Source organism: Engystomops pustulosus, chromosome 3 (genome assembly GCF_040894005.1).
Source record: "Engystomops pustulosus chromosome 3, aEngPut4.maternal, whole genome shotgun sequence".
Classification (NCBI taxonomy): Eukaryota; Metazoa; Chordata; class Amphibia; order Anura; family Leptodactylidae; genus Engystomops; species Engystomops pustulosus.
In genome coordinates, this window is record NC_092413.1 from 158,483,615 (window position 1) to 158,509,353 (window position 25,739).

At 41.2% G+C, this 25,739-nt stretch overlaps 1 protein-coding gene across 1 annotated transcript; it reads left to right on the forward strand.

The window, feature by feature from the left end:
* ZMAT3 (zinc finger matrin-type 3) lies at positions 1-25,193 on the forward strand. Its single transcript, XM_072142768.1, has 6 exons — positions 1-207; positions 8,296-8,641; positions 14,083-14,190; positions 16,953-17,119; positions 20,369-20,463; positions 22,256-25,193. The coding sequence occupies exons 2-6, from the start codon at positions 8,369-8,371 to the stop codon at positions 22,462-22,464; spliced, it is 852 nt and encodes a 283-aa protein (XP_071998869.1). The 5' UTR covers positions 1-207; positions 8,296-8,368; the 3' UTR covers positions 22,465-25,193.
* The last annotated feature ends 546 nt before the right edge of the window (positions 25,194-25,739 follow it).

The following is a 25,739-nucleotide window of genomic DNA, read 5'->3' on the forward strand; positions in this document are numbered from 1 at the left end:
GGGGGGAGGCCCCGGAAGCAGCTCATACACACAGACAGCCGGGGAGGAGGAAGGGGCTCTGCAGCTGCTGGGATCACAGGTCTGCTACACTGAAGGAAAGCAGCCGGCTAATGCAGGGCCTCACAGCCCACCCATCCTAAGGATGATCACCGACCCAGGGGACCCCCAATGACAGGAAAGTGTGGAGGCTGATCCCTGCAGCTGTGTGTGAGTAGTGACCCACATTTCTGTCCTGTCCATCATCACTGCTGTCTATAGATGTACTGGTCCACAGTCCGCCTCCACTCTGCATCCTATGGGACCCTAACAGACTCACATCAGTGCAACATCCACAGCATCTTCTCCACACAGATGCAGTGCTAGAGCATGAGCTACATAAAGCATGGTACTGCACCACGGAACATGCTGGCGCCATAACAGTGTATATGTTTTTAAGTAATCCATTCATTTGAATATCCATTCCTCTATCTCTATTAATCATTTTCTATTCATCCATTAATTGTTGTTCTATCTGACATCTATCTGTCATCAAACAGGAATGTAACCAGGTGGCCACCTGCGACATCTGGGACAATAGATCACAATCACAAAAGATTGTGCACTTTTCCCTCTGTCAAAGTCCCATGAAAAATTGATAAAAAAAAACCCCACTGGGGTTGACGTTTTGCCTACAAATGGTACCAGTTGTACCCATGAAGGATGAACACACTAATATTTGGCAGCAACACATTTTCGGAGAGCACTGTTACTGTAAAACTATGCTCAGGAGTGGCTCTGCTCCAGTGTAGTAGAAGTGTGGTTTTGCCCTCAGTTAAGATGGCGATCAGTAACACTTGAGAATGTATGGGGGAGATTTATCAGAAGTGTCTGAGGTAAAACTGTTATAGTTGCCCATGGAAACCAATCAGAGCTCAGCTTTAGTTTTATAAACAGCTGCTGAGCCCTGATTGGTTGCCATGGGCAACTAGAACCGTTCTGCTCTCAGACACTTATAAATCTCCGTAGTATATATTTTCATGCCTCAAACTCCATCCCATCATAGCTGCATCATGTTCTTCTATACGCAGGATAGGGGAGTTATCTCCACCACTCACTGACATGTGCAGTGGAGAGACACCGACCCTGGGATCGCACTGATAGGTCTTAGTAGGTAGTGGTGATGCCAGTGCCCTATAGAGAACAATTAACCCTAATAATTATGTGAGCACCTGGGCTATTGATTACTATGTTATTGTAGGGTATTTAATGTATATCATGTATATTAAACACTGAGCGAGATTTGTAATTGTGTATATATTTATGGAGTTTTGATTAAATATTTACATGTTTCGTATAACTTTTTGGATTATGGATTGATGATGTCACCAGGGTATAAACTTGCACTTATATTTATCAGAAGTGTCTGAAAGGAAAACTGTTCAACTTGCTCATGGCAACCAATCCGAGCTCAGCTTTCATTTACGTGATATTATATGCACAAATGGTATTATTATTATTAGGTAGATATCTACAAAAGCAGAAGGTGGTGTTCAGGATTTTCCCTGATCACTTTGTCACGTGTCCTGCCGAGCGGTCCGGACAGGGAATAATTGCCATGCATACTTTTATGCATGGCAACTATTTTGGGGGGTAATGGCGCCTCATCACGCGTCTATGACGCTTGGTGAGGCGTTACTGTGACCTCTGTCTGGCTTCTTACATTGTACTAACACAGGGACACAAAGAAAAAGATGTGACATATCAGAGATTATGAGATGCCTATTACAGACACAGCTTTGCTACATCTCACGTGCCTGCCTTCCCCTTCCCCCAGATCACTTATCTCCTTGTAGTTTGCAGCCTCTTTCTCTGCTCACCATGTGCTGACAGGCTGTGAATCAGTGAGTCTCTCTGAGCTCCGTGCAGGGGGCGGGGCTACAGCTACACAGCAGAGACGGATAGAAACTCAGCTCCACAATCTCACAAAGCAATCCAAGATGGCCGCCACCCGACCCTAACTGAGAAGTTACTGTGTTGTGTATAGGGGAAACCGAAATTGTGTACACCAGGACTGATAGAGACAGGTGGGCCTATATCTGTGAAATGCTACATTTTTGGTAATAACAGTGAATTAGAGAATGTGTTATTTTGTACATATAAGAAACTTGTCTTCGTAGGAATACCACTTTAAAGTATCCACATGGTTCCATACTTACAAACCCACAATGGACAAAATCTGGCACTCTATATGTATAAGTACATGTAACATTCTTATGTTAGAGACCTTCAAGGTTTTGATGTGGTGTTATCTGTTCCCTTCTAGAATGGCACATGCAGTGGCAGGATACCCACCTTTCTGCACTGTGGCAGATGACATGCTCCATGTATGGTGTCCCCCATGCCTCACAAACAAGCTGTTAACGAGGCCTGGAATAAATATGGCACTGATTTATCTGAAATTAAAGGGGTATTTCAATTTCAGCAAATAAATATTATTGTTTATATAATCAAAAGTTATACAATTTTCCAAAATTCTTTCTGTATCAATTCTTAATGCTTTTCTAGATCTCTGCTTCTGGCATTGTATAGGAAGCTTCATAGTTTACTTCATGTGGATAGTAATCTGTCTATGGTCACACAGGTGCGCGGCTCATTAGTGTCAGAGAGAGTGATTAGAGCTCTGTGTTATAACGAGCTTTGCACCTGTGTGACATCACATGCTCATGGACAGATTCCTATCAACTAGAAGTGAACAATGAAGCTTTATATATAATGACAGCAAGCAGAGATCTAGAAAACTGCGAGGAATTGATACAGAAAGTGTATATTGGAAAATTATATAACTTTTGATCATACAAACAATAACAATTATTTGCTGAGACGTGATTACCCCTTTAGGTCTTATGCACACAGTCATGGGCTTGCATTGTCTGTAACCTGGCCGTAGCACATGGCTAGGTAGAGAAGGGTGGGTGGGGGGAGTGCTCCTCACCCCTCCCCTCTCCATCCATCCAGGAGTGGGGCTGCGCAGGGTGTTACTGCCCCACGCCTGCGCACTTGCTGCAGCTGGCAAATGTTTACATGTGAAAATTTACTGGCTTCTTTGTACCCTGCTGGATACATCAAGAGGCCAAATCCTCTTGATGTTTCGGGGTGCGCAAGAGCATATGATACGCCTGTGTATGATAAATAACCCCCATTGTGTGTTTACCGCACCATGATCGGGGGCTATAGATCTGTATAGAAGCCATGATAAGGCCGGCGCCACACAGGGCGCTTTTGTCTGCGTTTGCAAACGCAAACGCAGACAAAGTCACGCCCACCGGGGCGGGCCTCGGCCCGATCGCATCGGCGTTTCTATGGAAACGCCTGCGATCGGGAACGAGCCGCCGGTGTTTCGTGTTAATTTAACCCGAAACACCGGCGTCTCGTTCCCGATCGCAGGCGTTTCCATAGAAACGCCGATGCGATCGGGCCGAGGCCCGCCCCGGTGGGCGCGACTTTGTCTGCGTTTGCGTTCGCAAACGCAGACAAAAGCGCCATGTGTGGCACCAGCCTAAGGCTGCAAATTGTGTGGCCGTATCACCAGACCCCTATCTTCAAGGGTAGGGGAGTCATTTGAGATAATTTTTTATATTGTGTTTGGGGGATATGATGAACATTTTTCTAATATACTTCATTAACAAATTCTGATTAGTTTGTAATAAAAATCCCATAGAAATGCGTATTCCAGCGTGTATAGTGCGAGTCTATGGAGGTTGCATTAGCTCACATCTAATCTCCCTGTGTGTGATCATACAGCGCTGAGAAGGGAGGATTAGCCCCTTTACTTTCTGCTTGATCTTTGAATATACTGTTCTTAGCATACTACAGTCAGGGAGAGAGCAGAGAGGGTTGACACTCACAGCTGTGTAACATATAGGAGAGTAGAGAGAGACCTATCTGGTCTTTGCCATAGCAACGTAGAAATAACACCATAATTGAGGGCACTTTGCAGTCTGTTTCTTTACAAAATAATCAGAATTATTAAAAAAAAAATGTGAAAAATGTTCACAATACTCATCCCCTTGCACACACACAATATCACATATCATCTGATATGACTCTTTAAACAACACATAATTTCATGCAATTTGGTCCCCACATTGGGACTATGCAGAGTTTTCCAGCAGTACAGTGTCTCTCCTCTCGCTCTAGGTATTGTTTTTCTTTCCTCATCCACGCAGGATTGCCTCTTTTCCCTCGCTCCCTTTTTCCCTCTCTCCTCTGTATTTCCCCATTTCCTCTATTTTTTTTTCTTGTGTTTGTTTTCTTTTGTTTTGTAGGGAATGCTTTTTCTCCTAGTTGCTCTCTGCTCTGTTGGTAGGCTTGTTAGCCCCATGAAAACAAAATTCCTAGTTGGTGATTAGTATTAGTATTTAGTATTATTTTTAGTTTTTAGTATTTCAAACACAGCATACAAATATCATAGGTGGAGAAATAGCCCATGGTGGCAGCCGAGGTCGAGGTACTTTAGCAGAAGACAGTCTCGTGGTCAAGTTTAGGCACAGGGTCAGGGCAGGCGGCAGAGATGCATGGTCAAGTCCAATCCAGGGTCAGCAATGGGAGGTCCAGGCAGATGGCAACGGGAACACGGGGCACAGGAGCACGGGAACTCAGGAGCAGGAACACACAGGAATGCAAGAATACTCAGGAATGTCACAGGGAAGCTTTCTTTAAGGCGTAGGCTCAAAGATCCGGCAGAGTGTACAGGAAGAGGCAGGTTTATATGGGCTTTCAGAAAATGGCCAGCGCCAATTAACGCCGCACTGGCCCTTTAAATCCAGGGAAACTGGCGCACACCTTAGGAGTCGGGAATGTGCGTGTACGGTGGATGGAGATGAGGCAGGAGCCGGGACAGGTAAGGTGCACGGGTGAGTCACTGGCGGGGTCAACGGGGCACGGCTTAGCCTCCGACCCATGGTATGGGTCGCGGGGCTACCCGTGACACCTATCCCATCCTGGAAAACTTATTTGCTTATTTTCCCACAATCCTTGTCTCATCAGTCTGGGAGTCTTTCATGTATTTTATTTTTGCTGTATGTGGCTTTCATATGTCTTGCATATGTCTTATCATAAAGCCCAGACTGGTGAAGGGCCACAGTGATAGTTGACTTTGTGGAACTTTCTTCAACCTTTTTAATGCATCTCTGTAGCTCAGCCACAGTGACCTTGGGGTTCTATTTTACTTCTCTCAGAAAGGCTCTTCTCCTACGATTGCTTAGGGGGATAGCTAGGTCGAGGAAGAGTTGTAGTCTTCCCAAACTTCTTCCTTTTCAGGATTATGGAGACCACTGTGCTTTTAGGAGCCTTGAGTGCTGCAGAAATCCTTGGCAAGATATGTGCCTTGCCACAATTCTGTCTCTGAGCATCTTGTGCAGTTTATTAGACCTCATGAATCTCAAGTGCTCTGACATTCGCAGCTGTGATTCCTGATATAGACAGGTGTGTGTCTTTCCTAAAAAAGTCCCATCAATCTAATTAAACACAACTGGACTCCATTGAAGAAGTAGAACCATCTCAAGGAGGATCAGAAGGAAATAGACAGCATGTGAGTTAAATATGAGTGTCACAATTACATTAATGAGCTAAAAAGAAACTTACCAAGTGGCTACAATGAAACAAAGAAACATTTAAAGGGGTCTGAATACTTTCCGTACCCACTGCATGTCTGGTTTGCTTTTAATGTGCTTTCCCCTGTTGATTTTGGAAATTGTAGCCAAAACCTTTATCGGGTTAATTTAGGAGATGATAGACTCCTTTTATTCATACTTTTTTGTATGCCAAACCCAAGAATGCTGAAGAACTGTGAAGTGTAGTCTTTTGTAAATGCTGCACAGATTTAAAACGGCTATCAGAAATAAAGGTAATACAAACACAGATATTATTTTGAACAGCCCCTTTTCTTAATTTTGTAAATATGGAAATAAAAGCTATGAATAATGAACTTGCTAATTATTATTATAATCTGTTTGTACTTTTTGTACCATTCCATTAAAAGGGTGAAGTTTAAAAATAAATTCATTTATCATAAAGTGAAACAGCAGAACAATCTGCAGTCATTTCCAGTCCTCTCATGTAGCACATCGGATGCATTCATTTTGTACTAACCCACGACTGACAGAAGGAGATGAGTCATCCAAGATCTCCACTCATCATGTTCCTTGTATCGCTCTCATGGGAAGCAGGATTTGGGTACTGACCTATTACTCAATCAGTGTTTTCCCATGTACAAAACATCCTAAAGAGTCTGGAATGGACTGATTTTATCTATACTAAAAGAAAAGTATTTTTTTTTCTCTGTGTGCACACATAGCATTTTCTTTGTTTGTTATACAGTTACTAGAGTCACCTTATATAGGTAACAGGAACATGTCATTGTGTACTGCACACTTATCTGATCCAAATTTATATAGTTCTGTAGATAAAAATTTGATGTGCATTTTGTTTATTTGAATCCATTTTTTGAAGTCTGATGGACATATATAACAGCCTGTATGAACCTGGCTGCCTCAATAGTCCTGGATGGAACTCAATTTTCTGTACCTGGCTCTTGGCTTTCACTGCTGAAAGAAGAGGCAGAGACGAATAGTTTAATAGTCAACAGCTATAGCAATAAAGGTCTCTCTCCAAGGGGAGCTGTTATTGGTTGCCAGGGGCCACTTTAGGCCAGTTACAGCAAACATTTTAAAGAAAGAGTACACAAACTGTAATGAGAAAACCCACTTATTATTGCAAAGTGAAAAAATAAAAAAATAACATACATTAACATGTGACCCCCCCACCTGCCCTCCATAGAATAGGTGTCCCTTTCAGGTATTATGCTCCTTCCTACCCTACCCCCACACTCCATTTTAGTGCCATTGATAAGTTTGTATCTCTCTTATTCATTAGATTTAATGTCGCCGCTGAAGTTTTTACCCTCTATCCCTTAGTTTCAGGGCCTACCCTCAAGTTTTGTTCCCACTTCCAGTCGCCCCATAGGATTTGTGTCCTTCTTAGGTTTTGTGTCCCTCCCCAACAGTTTAAGTGCACCCTAACATGTTTTGCGACCCCCTTTGCCCATTCTGACTGTATGGTCCCTATAACAACCAACATTTCTGTATTTCCTCCTGTTCTTTCACAGCTTTTAACCAAGATTGAATCACCAGGCCCAGAGCAGGGTCTCCAGTAGCTCTGGCTATGTCCTCACCTTGCTCCTCCTGCAGTCCCAGACAGTCTAGGATGAGCCCAACATGTCCTGGACTTCTGGAGACTGCCAGAGGAAGCCCTGAGTCACTAAGTACCTGTGCTGGGGCTACAGTGCAAGTCCCCCCTCTAGCATCCATGCCATTACCAGCACTGCTTTAGGCTGTGTGCTTTCCAAAAACTAAAACCTGAGTATGGGACAGAGTAATAGAACTATGCACGGGATAATGTGAGAAGAGACAGGACTCTGGCCAGGAATTGATATTTTCAATGACCTGGAGGAATAATATATGGAGAGGTGGGACTCAGTGGTGGATCTTGACAGGAGTGGGAGGGGTGGTATTGTATATAAGGTAGGAATGGACCCGTGCTGGTTTGGGTGGCTTCAGACAGTGGAAATAGGCAGGACTGGAAGCAGCGGTGTAAATAGCATAGAATAGTAATGAGAACATCACAAAGGCATAGAGAAACAACATGAGAGGTGTGTGTATCAGTAGGGCACAGTAGGCAGTAGGCCAACCCCTTTAATGATCATGTCACTTTGGGCAACGGAAAATGTGTAAGTAATCCACAAGTAAACTTTATATTGATGTGGATTTCAAGCAGATTTATTGTGGAAATGATGTAACATCATTACATGTGTACAAAAGAGGTTAAATATCAAATGTGGAAAATCTGCATGCACATCCACATCAAAACTACAATACAAATGAAAAAACTTACATGAAATCCGTGCATAAATATACATGCATATTTTTTGCCCATTTACATGCATGACAGGAACGTATGCAGATACTTTTAGAACTTTTCCACACACAAGTCCTGTACAAGGGATGGGACTCTCATTGAACACTGACCCATTATATGTAATTGGATTATTCGGACATGCAATTTTTTCATTCATTGCTGCATGAAACTCTCAGCATGCTTTACAAGTATACAAGGACACATTAAAAATGCATATCTCTTATTGTTCTGTTGCGATACAGACCACATTTACCAGGTGTGAAAAACACATTAAAAAACATACATTGTGTGTAAAAACTGAGAAACAAAATCTGACTGAAAACTTTCATTTTTATCTTACAGTAATCTTCACTGCTGCTGGTAAAAAGCTTAATTCTTCAATCGATACTGAATCTTCATCATAAAACCCAGACAAATGATTGTGTTACAACATGCCAGGCCGCCAACACAACCCGAGCCGTCCACTTTCCCATCCGCTTTATCAATGGGGACAAAGCAAATAGTACTTCCTGTGCAGCCTCATTTAGAAAGAAGACCTCTCCTTGTACCTCCCCTCCCGCCTCTGGAAGTCACACAGGATGAGGCTGTGGAGCAAGATCCATCCCTGGAAGACCTGTGTAAACCCCTTTCTTGTAAGCTGTGTAATGTCACTTTAAATTCTGCACAGCAAGCTCAGGCACACTATCAGGTAATGGTGGCAATGCGTATTGGTGCTCTGTTCCTTAGACATAGGTTTAAAGAAGAACTTTAGTCAAAATAAATGGAAAATGAGCCATTAGTTCTGTAAGGACTCATTTACACTGACGTAAAGGGAACAGATATGCAAATAGTGCGTCCGCATATTGGTCCATTGACATCTATGGTGCCCGTTCACTGTGTGCCACTTTCACACCGCTAGCTTCTCTAGCAGCACTCATCCCTCCTCCTTTCCAGCACGCGGCTGTATGTTCATCCGGGCTACAACCCAGGTGAACATACGTTGTGTGAATGTACCCTTAACATGAAGTAGTCACTTAACAATTTTGTAATGAATTATCGGCAAAATGCATTTATTTGATGTGAAGTCACAAACAAATATGTTTCCTGGTGAAAAAGGGGAACTCGAGAGGAGCAGTTTGGTAAAAAAAAAGCATGCTCTCTTACAAATGCTGAACAACAAGTAATAAAAAACCAAAGCTCAACTCTCCCTTCAAAACACAGAAAATCCATAGAAAATGGGCTTCAGACAAAATAAAGAAAAAAACAGTACTTTCATTTACACCACTCCACCCTGTTCTGAAATGGAAGACTCTTCTAGGCTTGGCAGTTACTCCCAGTCATAGTATACGCTGTCAGCATCGATCCATTTAACAAAATCTTGCTTTCAGATGGAAAAAAAACAGCCATAGGTCCTATGAAAAGGGAGACAAGCCAATCGTGCAGATCAGCAAGGTTTAAGGAGATAGATGTTTATTATCGAAATACTCACAAACATCAATTAAAATGCACATATAAAGTTTAAAAAGTTCCAAAACGCCATCTGATGGTATACAAATAAACAAATTACACTTTAATTAATTCCCCAATAAAAACATTCCATTTTAACCCTTCGTTCCCCTGCCGTACCTGTGAATACACACACATTCCATTTTAACACTTTGCTCCCTAGCAGCAAATATCCTTCATTTTTCAAAAAAGTAATTAAAGTGTAATTTGTTTGTTTGTATACTGCATAACAATGTTTTTACGAGTATTGATGACCGGTTATTTTTTTTTTTAATAAGAAGATATATGAATTTACTATTCACGGAATGAACACTAATGTGTATTTAAACGCCTACTGCTACGTCAAGCACCATGCCCCGGAAGGAGCCTGAAGAAGTGAAACCTGAGGTCGGGCGAGGTGCTCTGGCATTTTGGAACTTTATATGTGGATTATAATCAATGTTTGTGAGTATTTTGATAAATACCTATCTCCTTAAACCTTGGTGATCTGCACGATTGGCTTGTCCGAAAGCAAGATTTTGTTAAATGGATCAACGCTGACAGCGTATACTATGAGTGGGAGTAACTGCCAAGCCTTGAAGAGTCTTCCATTTCAGAACAGGGTGGAGTGGTGTATGTAATCTTCAATTAAAAGTACAGTTTTTTTCTTTATTTTGTCTGAAGCCCATTTTCTATGGATATTCCTTGTTTTGAAGGGAGAGTTGAGCTTTGGCAACATTTTTTTTATTATTATTTATTTGATGTGGCCCACCACAGCTCATCTACAGACAGTATTGGCCTACCTACACAGGAGCATATTGTACCTATGGACTGTTGTGTGTGGCTCTTGTGTCATCGATGTGTGATGACAGGAGAAAAGAGATGCCAAAGCAGCATGCAGGAAAAGGACCTGCTTCAAAATTTGCAGCTTGGACAGTTTGCACACACAAAAATAGCCCATCGTCATGTTTCTAGCTCATCTTTCTTTCATGGCCCAGGTTGGTGGCATCATTCAGAAAATCAACTTTGAAGTGAGATGTAAGTTGGATGTATAAGTCAGGGAAGGGGGGAGTTTAACACCATAGTCAAGCTCTCCCTGCTTCTAAGTGCCTCCTCCTTTGTGATTGACATGTGCTCGACTTCAGGAGATCTGGTTGTGTTAAACTCTCCACCTCCTTGACTTCTCTAAACCAATTTACATCTCACTTCAAAGTAGATTTTCTGATGATAGGTCCCCTTAAAGCCTCTCCAGCAGAACACCTCTATGAATAGATTAGAACATTATCCAGAGCAGATGTCCTGTATTTTCAATTCCACTATATTATTCATACTAACAATTCCCTTAGAAACCAATGCTAAATGCAATTCTGATTGGTCACTTCTAAAAGGTTTAACATTATATGTATAAATTCTAGTGCAAATAATAAAATAACACCAAAAGTTACTTCACATGGTAGTTGTCATTTGGAAATATGACCAGTAATCTCATTCTGCAGAATTTCCTTCTTTTCACAAAGATCTTTAACTATGCATTGTAGATGTACTGCACTACAATCTAAACTGTTGAGCAGTGAACCAATAAATCATCCAATAGATAAAGTGTCAACTGTATGGACAAAAAGGGTTTCTGATCCACAGAGACACAACATATAGAAAACTGCCCCTCGAGATGTCTTAAAGTATGGAACAATTTGTATCAAATTATAGCTCATATACAGCAATTTATATATGTTACAAAGTTAAACTTTGTATACAAACGTCAATGTTAATGACAAATCTAACAATGATACAACCCCATTTAATGTTACCAGAGCGTAAAGAATGTAATATTTTATGCTTGGTCATCTATTATAGAGAGCTCAAGCTTAGGAAGTACGTTATGATATTAACTGAGATCTATTGGGATATTATAATTATAAGGTAGGTACACCGAAATTACCATTCAAAAGCAGTGTTCATTGTTTCATTCTTTTAAATAGCTGCTCCAACTAGTTACAACAAGCTATTGGCTATACTACACCATAAGGACAGTACATATCCAAATGGTGTACTGCATATCATGACATGCCTCAGGCAGATATGTAAATGTTTATATATGTGGTCTGTTTAGACTTTTTGCTCTACAAAAGGAGTGAATAAAACTGCTCCCCTACGGAGTGGCTCTTGGAAACTACTTTCACGCTAATGTTCATTTGAACGATATCGGTCTCCATAGACACCATTTGGTATGGTGAGCACACGTGTGTCACCTTACCATAGCGTCATCGAGAAAAAGATAGAGCATGCTTTTCCCACATGTTTGCCCGTGCTTCATAACTGCCTATGGAGAGGGGAGGGGTGAGCGCTCTCTCCATCGGTTGGCAGTATGCATGCGTTCATGTGAAAGAAGCCTTAGGTTGTATACTTTTTCGTGAGAGATGGTTAACAGTTAGAAATGCCTCTGTGATCTACTTGACCAATACATTTTGTCCAGTTGACGATTTTTCGATTGGAGGCACATCAGGAAGGCCATTTTGTTGAATTTTCTACTATCTATTAGGAGGCATTGGTAGCATAAAGGCTACAGATAGACAGGATGATTTGATCCACCAACAAACATATTTTATTTGTCCACCTTCTACACAGGGATGACACCATCATTACCTACCCTGTCTGTATCCTGTCCATTTCAATGCACTAAGCAGAAAGAAATTTGGTGTTCAGCCTCCATCACTTTTGGACAAGAAGGCTGGACTGTTCCGGGAACCATGTCATATTTAGCTCTGTATCGAAGTTCTGTTTGAGATCCAACACTGGACTGTTTTTAGTATGGAGTGTTGTAAGATCTGGGATGACATTCCTTAAGACAACCCAACTAGTGATAAAAGTGACATTAAAATCTCGGAGACATGTGCAGGACATCCTGAAGCCACACATTTGCTTCTCTTGGCAGGATAATGCTCACCCAAACACAGCAAGGATTTTCTAGGAGTGTCTCTGCAGTTGTAGCACTTGGTTCCTAAGTTATCTCCATTGCATATTTATGGGAAAGGCCAAATTGCAACATATGTGGGTAATGGTGCCACTGGATACAACCTATATGCCTCCATACCACCCAGCCATATGCTCTTCTATAGTAGACCCAACAGGATAGCATAGCCCTGTTGTCACAGATGTCATCATTACAATCAATTTCCTTTGATCCAATAACTTTTTTTGTTTGTTAATAAGCGTACATCCTCTGAATTAGGAACTTGTTGACGTTTGATAGTAATTAAGGTAGAGGCTTTTATTACACAGTGGGGATCATATTCGTGTGATGATTTTGAGATAACACATATTTATTTAACATTTGTAAAGTTAGAATACCGTATATACTCGAGTATAACCTGACCTGAGTATAAGCCGAGACCCCTAATTTTACCACCAAAAACTGGGAAAACCTATTGACTCGAGTATAAGCCGAGGGAATGCATTGGTCACAGACCCCCCAGTATATAGCCAGCTAGCCCCCTATAGTATACAGCCTGCCCCCAGTAGTATGCAGCCAGCCCAGCTTGCTCCCAGTAGTATACAGCCAGCCCAGCCTGCCCCCTGTAGTATACAGCCAGCCTGCCCCCTGTAGTATACAGCCAGCCTGCCCCCAGTACTATACAGCCAGCCAGCCCCCAGCAGTATACAGCCTGCCCCCAGTAGTATATAGCCTGCCCCCAGTAGTATATAGCCTGCCCCCAGTAGTATGCAGCCTGCCCCCAGTAGTATGCAGCATGCCCCCAGTAGTATGCAGCCTGCCCCCATTAGTATGCAGCCTGCCCCCATTAGTATGCAACCTGCCCCCAGTAGTATGCAACCTGCCCCCAGTAGTATGCAGCCTGCCCCCAGTAGTATACAGCCAGCCCAGCTTGCCCCCCGTAGTATATAGCCAGCCCAGCCTGCCCCCAGTAGTATACAGCCACCCCAGCCTGCCCCCGTAGTATACAACCAGCCTGCCCCCAGTAGTATACAGCCAGTCCAGCCTGCCCCCAGTAGTATACAGCACAGCCCAGCCTGCCCCCAGTAGTATACAGCACAGCCCAGCCTGCCCCCAGTAGTATACAGCACAGCCCAGCCTGCCCCCAGTAGTATACAGCACAGCCCAGCCTGCCCCCAGTAGTATACAGCACAGCCCAGCCTGCCCCCAGTAGTATACAGCACAGCCCAGCCTGCCCCCAGTAGTATACAGCCTGCCCCCAGTAGTATACAGCCTGCCCCCAGTAGTATACAGCCTGCCCAGCCTGCCCCCAGTAGCATACAGCCTGCCCAGCATTAAAAAAAAAAACAACTTATATACTCACCCTCCGGTTGCCCCGATGTGCAGCGCTGCTCCCCCGATGTCCGTGCGGGTCCTCTTCTGGCTTCCGCGCCCGTCTTCTGTCTTCTGTAACATCGTGCTGGGCGCCCACCCATGTAAGCATTTTTAAATTTTTTTTCAACGCATATTGACTCGTGTATAAGCCGAGGGGATGTTTTTCAGCACATTTTTTGTGCTGAAATATTCAGCTTATACATGAGTATATACGGTAAATACAAGTTGTAACATAATCTATAAATGAATAAGTTGTTTTACAGTTGAGAAACGATTTTCAATGTTTTTGTACTTTACAGTACTTTATACTAATATATTTGTAATACAAAGTATGTTTTTAGGGCAAAAACCACAGCAAGAAATTACGAAATTACTCTGCATCAAGTAGTTGTCCGGCATCATCAAGACACACTTTACATACAGTATCACCGGGATCATCGTCACCAAATGTAAGTGTCTGGTATATGAATACTGTATCTTGCAGGTTATGATTTCAAGTTCATTATATAGTTCTTAGTAGGATGTTACCTTTCACTAAATGACCTGTATTGTATGCATGTTCTCATCTAACTTATACATTATCAGTGACTTAAATGTTTCTAAACATATATTAGCCCTTTTCTCATTCTCAGGAGTAATGCTTGAATATAATGGGGCACATTTATTAAGACTGGTTCAAACTGCACTTAGTGTGGCTTGCCTGTGTATAATGCAGGGTGCGCCAGATTCATGGTTTCTTGCGCCCATTCTTCATGAATCTGGTGCTGCCTGAACTGGCCCAACACTGCACTGCTTTTTTGTGGTCTATATTTATCATGGGATGTGCAACACACTTCTGTTGGACTTTGCATGTTAAATCTGGTGCATGGTTCGACTGAGCACCGGAACGACCCCGATTTGTGTTGCATGATGCCGAGTGCTGCTGCACAAAACGGTCACATGTGACACAAATGTGGTGCAGAAATTTCTTAAATACCTGTGCAAGCAGTTTGCACTGAAAAGAACATGCAAAGTCAGACAGAAAATTGGCGGAAGGCCTTAGTAAATGTGCCCCAATGTATCTAAATCAAAGATGTACCAAGCATTGTAATATTACTGTATGTGTGAACTTTTAGTTAAGCTGTGTACGTTTTGCACTTTTAATGTAAGCTTCATGTATGCACCAGGAAGCACATATGTTGAATAGGTACATAGACTGTGCCAGCGCTGATAGGAGGAGGATCCTGTGTAAAAGAGCCAAATTCCTGACAAACCCTTAAAGTCTAAACATGGATGTGAACACACTCCTATACCGTTTGCTTCTCTCTTAACATAGCCCAAGAAGAGTATTAAAGCCCCATGCACCATTGTTTTGTCTGACTTTGCACAACCTGCTTTCACAAACATTTATAACATTTCCGAGACACATTTCTGGCGCACGCAACACAATTGTGCTTCACCCCGCACTATACCCGATGAGACACAAAATTCTGCACTGAAAGGGGCACAGTCACATTTATTTTGCAGAATCCGACATAATTGTGTCACATGCCCCATGTTAAAGATGCATCAAAAATAGTTGGTGCACTCTGTCTGGGCAGTGCAGGGAGCACCAGATTCATGAAGAACGGGTGCCACAAATCATGAATCTGGCGCACTCTACAAAGGCAAACTTCACATCGTGCAGTTTGCACTAGTTTTGGAAAATGTGGACCAATATGTTTTCTACCTCAATTGAGATTCTTTGCTTTCTTCTTCAAAAGAAAGAATTTAATTTTCGTTCTAGACATACAAATAATTTCCAGCTCTGTCCACTGGGGGGCACCTGGAGTTTACTTGTTAGAAGAAAATAATTTTGCACATACAAGCTGCATTGTGCTGCCAAATATCCACTACACTCATTACATTACACTGCATTTATATTCAAATAGGCTGGATTCAAAGGGTTCTATGTGTAATATTACAGAATTATTTTTTTTTTCTGTGTCTAGTCACAATGCATTATATTGATATCTGACATCTGGAAAGTAGATAGAAATCTTAACTCTTAGCTTCTAGAACTGTCCCATATCTACATAATAGACTACATGACTACATATTATTTGTATAAGTTACGAAATGATAACATTTCTACCATTGATAAAGACTATTAGTAGGGCAGATAATTTTGAAATGATGGAATCTGTATTTTGGTTCAATAATGTTGGATACTGCAAACTAAGTGCCAAGCAGATATTAGGTGGGGCAGTTTATAGAAATATACTGTGTAGAAGTCCTATTATGTTATTTAACTTGTCCATAAAGGGAAACTGTCAACATGGAAATGCTGTGTAATCTGCATGAGGAATGTTATAGAGTAGTAGGAGCAGAGAAGATTGATATATAGGTTTCTCTTAAAAAAAAAATCACTTTTGTCATGTATTGTCTTGTATTAATTTATATCACAATATATCAGTAATTTACATCTATTTCAGTAAGTATGTTCAAAGGGGAGGGAAGGCTGCCACCTCCATGACTTCTCAGCATAGAAAGAGGAGAGATATAGATGGATTCTGTGGAAAAATGTATCAGGGCTTGTATGCCAGGACTTTAAATAATTGCAGTGGCCTGAATGATCGCTGGTAATAGTGCAGCTGCCAACCTCATGATGTATCTGGCTTAGCAGAGGGATGGCCTTTCACCATACTTTTATCATATGATAAATATCCTCCTTTATACCCATACAATTATATATCACTCTGCTCATCTCCACGGATGCAGACTACCCTGCATTTGACATGTTCATTTTGGGAGTGCCAAGATATGACGGGATCAATTCTGGAATTTTTTAGTTGATTCCTTTATTTTTTTTTCTCTTGAAAGTAACAGCTCTGGAGGTGTATGTTAATTATTTCCTTTTATTTTACCATTGAAATCAGCATACACATTCTGCCTGGCCGCACATGCATGTTTATGTGGAGACTGGGGGTGATAACTGCTAGGAGAACATCTCTCGGCCAGAAGTCGTATAATGTCTGTGGTCACGTTTGGATTCATTGGAAGCCATTCTGTCTCCCTAGCTACATTTGAAATGCCATTTAATTGATACAAAGGCGCCAATTAATTTAGCTTCATTATTGAAGTTTGTAGATGTCCCAATATGACATATTTCATCTTCAAATGAGGCCTCTCCTGAATATTAAAAACTGCAGACAATGCTTGGAAATAAAAGTTGTGTGTTTAAACCCCTTAGGTGACGCCCCCAAAAAGTGGTGGGCGAGTGATTCTTGCTACGGAGAATGACTACTGCAAATTATGTGACGCTTCATTCAGCTCCCCAGTCGTTGCACAAGCACACTACCAAGGGAAAAACCATGCCAAGAGATTGCGTCTGGCGGAGACCCCAGCTAATGCTTTCATGTAGGTATCAATGAGATCATATCAGAGGATCTATACAGGCTTGTTTGCTTCCCTATTCTATCCCATAGAGGAAACAGGGGCATAGGATGTAGAGTAGAGAAAAAGTAATAAACTAATGCAAACCAACCAGTTAATGGGCTCTCACCTGCAGAACAAAGAATTGACATCTACCACCAGGATGAAGGATTGTAAACTCAGCACACTTTCATGGTGGTGTTTTTAAATGGATTTTAAAATAATTCATAGGTTTTTTCCAATAATCCATAGGTGTAAATGGAGCCTGGAGCCCCTCTGGCTAATTTACTTACTGTATCTACTCATACATTGGGGGACCTTTGGCAAAAATTAACAAATCCTGGAGCATGGATTCCCCTGTCTGCCATATTTTCTACAGTCTCTACCATAAATTCAGCGGATAATTCTTCTCGAATCTTCGCCAGCTCTGTCCTGGTGCCTCTTAATAAATCCAGTGTGCAGTACTCAGTGTAGGAGAAAATAAAGACTGGCGCTCAATATGGCAGTCTTAAAAAATTTTCCCCATTGTGTTTTATATTACGTTGTGTAGGGGTTCAGCGCAAACGTGGGGGTCGGCAATGACAAAGCTCTCATGGACAGCAGGATTCAAGTTGAAACTGTGCATTTATTCCAGCAAAACAGCAGTAACAAACAAAACATCAAACAAAATCCTTGCCTGTCCGGCTCTAACTATACATTTTGCAGACCCTCACTAGCCACTGGAGGGCTTCTCCCTGCCAGCATGAAACATACGTTCAGTAACCCCGTGTCACTCACGTGTGGCTCTCACACAGTCCAGCTTCTGTGTCTCCAGGTAGAGAGCGACTTCTGACTGCTCCACACCCATCTTTAAAGGACACCTGTCATCAGGTCTGTGTCACTAGTCCTGTCACCTCTACCTGTTGGAGCAGCTCACAAGGATCCCATCCCAGCCTTTATCTAGTTATTTCATACATTAATCATTGTAAAATCATCCATTCTTTATCATGTAAATGAGGCTGGTCACATGGTCAGAGGCAGTGATGTCACCCCTGTTACCCCTCCCCTCTCCTCCCCCTGCTCATGTCTGTGTGTAATGTATAGTAAAGCATGGCTAGTGTGTGCTGCATCCTCCTAATATACAGGTGAGAGACACAGACATCAGCTACACATGAATCTGACATGTTCTGCTGTAACATGGCTGCAGCCTGGAGCTGTTGTATCTCTCCTATACACACACACATGCACACACAGGCTGCAGGGGGCACCAGCACCAGGAAGCACATCATTACACAGCCTCACATCATTATACAGGCTGTCAGTCAAGCACTGGGGGTGTGGCTGTGCCTCCCACTCATGAATAGAGTGGACAGCTTGAATATGCTAATGCTTCATTGGACATTTCACAGGTCATTTGCATACAGCTTTAGGACCTCATTGCTTAGGTTTACAGGCATGTAGAGGGACAATGAAGGGATAGAGGCAATGCTCTCTAATGGCAGTTTATGAAAATATATTTAGTTTAGGGGGGTTATTTTGCATGACGGGTTCTCTTTAAGGGATTGCACACCTGGTGCATTGTTAGACCCATTAGAATCTGGAAGCTTTGGTCTGGAGCAATGATCACACTTCTGTCTCCACTCCAGCAATTAGAGTCCTGTACCAGGTCTTCCAAGAGACCAACACGTGGAAAACAGCTTCCAGTTTGACCCAATTCACATTCTGGTCGCTGTAATACACATAAACACTCATTTTCTCTATAATTCAATAGTGACTTTGTCATAGTTGCTAAAGAAGGGAAACTATTACCACGGAAATGCAGTGTAATGCTGCAGACAGCATGTTATAGAGCAGAAGCAAGGGAGCAGATTGTACATAGTGTCCTTTGCAGGCAGTATGAGCTGAGCATATTGCATATAATTTATTACCTGCAAACAGCACATTATAGATCAGGATGTGCTGAATGATGTAGGACAGATAGCTTGTGGGAAGCTATTTATAGAACTATTTTTTCTTCATTTCTCTCTGTGTATAAAGTCACAGGGTGTTTTATTGGGGATTGGCAGCTACACTTGATACATATTTAACCAGGGACAATTGGAGTATATGGTACAAAGTACACATTTTTTAATTAAAAACAATATATCTTTATTATACTATTAAAAATCACTATTCACACATATCACAAGATTCCAATTTAAGCCAATGTAGGCATATGCATCACAAACAAGGCAAGTACAGAGATATAAGCACAATTGTATCCAAGCTCATAGGTGCCACTATGGTCTCCGTTTAGTATTAATTACAAAAACCATCTCTATCAACACAGAGGATTACATACCAAGTAACAAAGTAACTTCCTTACCCATACTTTAAGTGATAGCAACGCCTGACGCCCCAATGCGTGTTTCTTGCATTGCTTCCTCAAGCATTGCTTTTTGTAATAAATACTAAAAGGAGACCATAGTGGCACCTATGAGCTTGGATACAATTGTGATTTTATCTCTGTACTTGCCCGTGTTTATGATGCATTTGCCTAAATTGGATTAAATTGGAATCTTGTGATATTGTGTAAATAGTGATTTTTAATAGTATAATAACAATATTTTGTTTTTTGTACCATATACTCCAATTGTCCCTGGTTAAATATGTATCGTAGGAGTATGTATATTTTGTGATGGGAGGTCAATGACTGGTGACCTAACCCACATGAAAAATTGGCAAAAGAGGATGCATTTGGTACCTCATAGATGTAGGGCTGCCAATCAGAGCCTGGTAGAGGTCAGAACATTCCACTATGTTTAGGAGATTTGTCCATTGTTGCAGATTCTCTGGGATACTCGGCAAGTAAAGATTTTTCTTCCTGCAAATATTCCATTTGTGAACATATCCTTAAAGAATTGGAAGTTGCAAAAAAAAAACAAACAAACATGGCTTTACTGTTTCCATAACTCCCATAGAGGTGAATAGAAGTTCTGGAAACAATGAAGCTCGATGTGCTATGCTGTAACTCCATTCCACTTGTGTATGAAGTAAGTGCCCATTCTTAAAATCAGTGGTGGTCCATGTTATTTTGTAACCTGTGGATATATGATTATATCAAATTTTGGGCCCATCTCTTTAAACATCAAAACAAATACCAGAAAAAACAATTTCCCATGTTACAGTTTTAGCAATTTTCTAGGTAAATACATCTTTCAGCACTTTTGGTTGATATATTAGCTGTGTCATACAATGTGATTTTGTCACACTCAGGGACTCAGAATGCAAGAGGAGAATTCGTAAAGAAGGCAATGAACATAAAATGATGGCGAACCGAAGAAATGTGTGCTCTCCTCAGAATAATACAGGTATTTGATCAAGGAGACTTGTCCAGGCTGGTTCTTGGAATAGGCCTTATAGAGTAATGGGATGTTGTTACCATAGCAACAGATGAAGAATCTGTTTGTCTGGACCATGTTACATGCATAGAGTACAGTGAGATGCGCATTTCAGAATTACATTGAATTTCAATGAACTGCATCTACCTAATACACACATATAATCCACTTTCTTGTTTCAATCAAGTTTTCCAGAGGAACCAAATCTTTATTTTGTAGGCAAAGTTTCCTGGCTTGTAAAGATGTTTTTTTTCACTTTTGCAATCTGTTACCTTATTGTAATGATCTCTGGACATTGGTTAATTAAAATAACTATAGTGTTACATTACTATAATAGAATCACTAAAGGCCTGACGCTCCCTTTGCTTAATTATAATTAGCTTACTGTATTTATGCCAAGTGTGCAGAAATCGGTCTTACTCACAGTTATTTTTAATTCTATTACTGATACCATATGGCGGACTGCTATCTCTTGATTGTTCTTTTTTATCTGTATTACATCATTTTTTAAGTTGTGGAAATGGAAGGCATTGATGGAACCATATACAGAGGAAACCTATAGTCCATATTGCTTCTGTACAAGCAGCAGGGATCCAAAGTGCTCTTTTTTGGCTCACAGATGCGCGTATAGAGTGTGGAGATAGAAGCTCTTAACATTTACACCGGTTTTTAATTGTCAAAGTTGTGGAAAGTCTTCAGGATGTAATGGCCCCATTACTTTTGTGGCTGTTGCAATCACAATTGTTTTATGGCATCACTCTTAATGAATATGCATAATGGAAGAGAGCGGATACAGATCACAAAAGTTTAAGTTAGAAACAAAGAAGGAAGTTTTTGCGTCCTGTTGTGGCTGCTAGAGATGGGAGGGTGAGAGCCTCTCACCATCCCATCTGCATAGGAGCCAAGTTCCCACGCCACAACAGGGCAGAAATAGGACCTCTATGGAGGGTGCACTCACATGGTGGCTAGCTCATGGCCACTATATCTAAGCTTGTGCACGTAAGGACAAGGCTTGTTTACTAAGGTCCATTACATTTCACTTGGAAAGATGGTGCAATATATTGAGAATATTAGTTATAAATGTCAAGTATCTAGACAAGAGATTTGTATTATGTCGGATTCATATTTTTGTGTATAGTAACAAATGAGGGCTATTTATCATACGCCAGCTTGTGCGGCAGGGATCTGCACTGCATTTATTTCTACGTTAGGCCCTGCCCACATTTAAAAAATTAGCGTCTCTAAAGATTGCACAGGTGCAAGGACAGGAACGCCCTGCACCGACCTACTCCCTGGTGGCCGTGCCCCTTTCCTCTTCACACCCCTCCAACCCCCTTTGCGTACAAGTGGTGGAAAGGGGGAAATAATCACAAGTGCTATCAATAAGCTAGCATTAGCAATTATTTTAGGGGTACTATGCCACTGGGAAACACCCTAATAAATACCCCCCAATGTCTCTAAAACTTAGATTTTCTGCCACAATTATCAGTCTCCTAAGATTGTTCTCAGGATTAGCCCACAATCGTAGGGCATTTATTATCAATGCCTTATGTCACCAGATGAAGGTTTTCCTAATTACCAAGACATGGACCAGGTTAATGGACCAAACCATACAAATTGCTTTTGTTCTAGGGCATTCAAATGAAAACTTATGAGGGCAGAGTTTATCTCTAGAAGTCACTTCACATTTTATCTCCAACTATTAACTATTTGCTGTGATTTTATGGCAATTTAACACTAATTTCTTGTTTGTCTCCTTTAGGTCCATATTTTAATCCTCGGTCTCGCCAACGAATTCCTAGGGACCTGGCAATGTGTGTAACCCCTAGTGGACAGTTCTATTGCTCAATGTGCAATGCAGGAGCCAGTGAGGAGCAAGAGTTCAGGCAACATCTAGAGACCAAGCAGCATAAAAGCAAAGTTTCTGAACAGCGATACCGCAGCGAGATGGAAAATTTGGGTTACATGTAGTAGAAGCAAACTGTGTGTCTAAGCTGTTGCTTTAGTCTCTTTTGTTCCTACCAATTGACATTGTAATCATATTTCACATGCTGGAAGCCTTTCAGATACTGGATGATTACCAGAGATGCAGGCTAGACTTACTTTTGCCATTTTTAGTTTTGATTTGAGGCAGTTTTTAGCATCACAGTGCTAAACAATACTCGGTCATGTATGTTCTAAGATCTGGCTATCAGTTTGCATATAGTGTGTGCATTGCTGGGCTTTCACTCTGGGTAAATTGCTTTTGAGCCACAAGCTGGCGAGAATTACTTGGTGTACCATTGCATCGTGAGGATGATGAAACTATTCCTTCTGTACTCATAAGAGGTCATGGTCTCTTGAGAAAGGGTGCAGCATGCATTTAGCCACAGTTATTTACACCTAGTGAATGTACCATGGTGTACTGTGTACAAAAGATCTGTTACAGGGACTCTTCTATGGATAGCACTGGCTTTGCTATGTACATTTTGCCGCTGCACACAATCATTTACACTGTGTGCTCAGTATCCAAAGATTTCCATTACAGAAATGATAAATGGCTTGCTGGGAAAAGTCTACTTGTCCTGAATGGAACTTAAGAAGACCCAAGATAATACAGACATGTACAGCATGTAGTCCGAAGCATGATTGTGTCTGTTGTATTATTACTGTGCAACGCTCCAGAACTCATCACTGTGTTTGACAACAAACCTTAATAGATCATTTCTCTTAATGGTTTGTTGCTGTTGGGCATTTAATCAATTACTGTGCAATGAACTGTATTTTATGTGTCACTTGATAGGTAAATTTATATTCTTCACTTTGCACTTAAATCTTTTGCTGCTCTTGGTACTGTGTCAGTGACAAAAAGATCCAGTGGGACTTTGGCCAGTCAGTTAAGAAAGAGTTTATTTTCTTTTTTTGTGATATTCAATGCCTTTTTTGGTCATGATATTTAAACAGTTTTCTTATGATGTCTTAAATCCATACTGTACTATAACCTCCTCTACTTGGACTTATCCATGGACTCACGAGGCAGGGACAGAATCAGCTATCTCTGCTTTGCGTCTATTCTTTCTTATAAACATCTAATAAGATCAATGTACGGGACACCACAACAGGTATTATGAACACATTACAGAGTTTGATCAATTTTCCCAATGTGTCTCTTGGTTTAGACTTTCAAATTGGAAGTCTTAACCAATCCATAATGCAGAAACAAAATGCTCTTTGAGTTGTAAAATGATGGTACAAGTTGTGTCCGCGTGTTTTTTTTCACATATCAATTGTATGCTTAATACCTTTGTCTTAGATGATGAAGGATTTTGACATGTTCCTTTTTTTGTTTTTAATTCAACCACACATTAAGCCAATTTTATTAAATGGGTTTTCCTGGATGTTTTTATTGGACAACGACCCTTAGGATACATTAACACTACAGGATCAGTGAGTGCTCAACACCTCATCAGCCCCTCCATTCAGCAGTTTGCAGAGCTATGCTCACTTCAAACTGTACATCGTTGTACATAGAATTGTGGCTGTGCTTGGTATTACAACTCAGCCCATTTTTCTTTCATGGAACTGAACCGCAAACAATCCATGTGACGTAGGCCTGGGGAATGGAAGTAGCTCTTACTAGCTCTTACTTTTACAGGCAAAGTGCCAACATGGCAATTTACTTATTGCTCCCTGCTTTGTCACAGATTTCAATCGTATCGGCATCCTTAGGACACTGATAAAGTACATGCTTGACAAAGACTGAGTGTCAAAACGTTCCATGTATTTCTGATGAATAAAGAGAACACTTTATTCACTGGATTACAACAGAGTGCTGCTGCTTTTTCCACAGTTTTATCTTCCTGGACCCGAGCAAGTGGGATCTTTCTGCTGCTGGCACCTACCACAGTGTAAGCAGGCCCAGATTAGACAAATTTGGATGCTGTCTCAAACTTTGTTTTTCTGACCAATACAGTAGAAAGAAGAAGCAGAAATTCGGTTTATTACTGTATCTACCCTCCAGGGAAGAATTTCAGGGTCCTGGAACAAGCACTTGAATGATTACCTATCACTGTCCACACCTCCTCGCTCCTCCTGTAGTCCCAGGCAGCCCAGGATGTGTTGCTTTAAAATAGTGCTGAACATGGCACATCCTGGGTGACCTGGGACTACAGGATGAGGCCTAAAGTCCTGCCTGATGAACTCAACAGAGAGGGCTCTCACCCATGCCATAGGCTCACCACCACTCTACTAGAGCAATGTTCCCTTCCAATATCTTACAAGATAGCCAGATTTCACACCCCTGCCAACCTAATCTTAAATACCTATGCTAAGGATAGATGATCAATAAACAAATCCTGGAATATCCCTTTAATACTGGTGTGTAGTATATCACTCGTTGCAGCACTCGTGCATCTTTGGGATGTCGTTGCGCCAGTACTTAAAATAATTTCCCAGTGCTATAAATAGATGTTTTTACTAATTCGCAAGCATGATGGAATTTTTTTTTAAAAGCACCCACTGACATTTCTTTTTTTGTGCAAGAAAACTGGTTTACATGGTCTGACACATTCCCTCCATTATTGTTTGGTTCTATGTATCTGTTTATACAGTAGGATGTTTAGTTTATCTGTTCATTTATGGAATAATATTTTTCATTATAATGTCCAGAAATATTTAAGGATAAACTACTATTATGGACTGATGTGCTTTATTTGGTAATAAAATAGAATAATTAACTACCATACACGCACTTAATTGCCTCTTTTATCAATGGGATTATCCAAGTTTTTTATTTAGTTTTTTAACATAAACTTATGTTGTCAGGTATATGCATCTCAGTTTACGGGCAGTACCTTGAACAGTGTGTTGAAAAAATGCCTGTATTTTTATAGTTCAAAGGTCAGGAGGATCCATCACTGCCAGAACCTCATGACTGCTGTCTTGGAGATCGGTGAACTGCTAACAAAGCACTTCACCCAATATTACTGCTCTCTCCCTCTCCCTGCCATCTTAACTGTGACCTGCAAGGACCTGGAGTTGCAGCTGGGAAAGAAGTTGAAGAAGATGAAGAAGTTGCAGCTGGGAAAGGGTAAGAAGAAGGCTTGTGTGTACAGTAAGTGTGTTCCTATGTGTGTATATTAGTGAGAGTGTGTTCCTGTGTGTATGGTAGTTCTGAGTGTGTTTATGTGTGTATGTATGTGTGTATTGCACTGTAGATTAAGTTCCAGTGTGTATAACAGTGTTGAGTATGATTATGTGAGTGAATA

Coding starts and splice junctions, on each gene's coding strand:
- ZMAT3 (XM_072142768.1), top strand. CDS start 8,369: ATGATTGTGTTACAACATGCCAGGCCGCCAACACAACCCGAGCCGTCC. Junction 8,642..14,082: donor AAGCTCAGGCACACTATCAG/GTAATGGTGGCA, acceptor GTATGTTTTTAG/GGCAAAAACCACAGCAAGAA. Junction 20,464..22,255: donor CTCTCCTCAGAATAATACAG/GTATTTGATCAA, acceptor TGTCTCCTTTAG/GTCCATATTTTAATCCTCGG.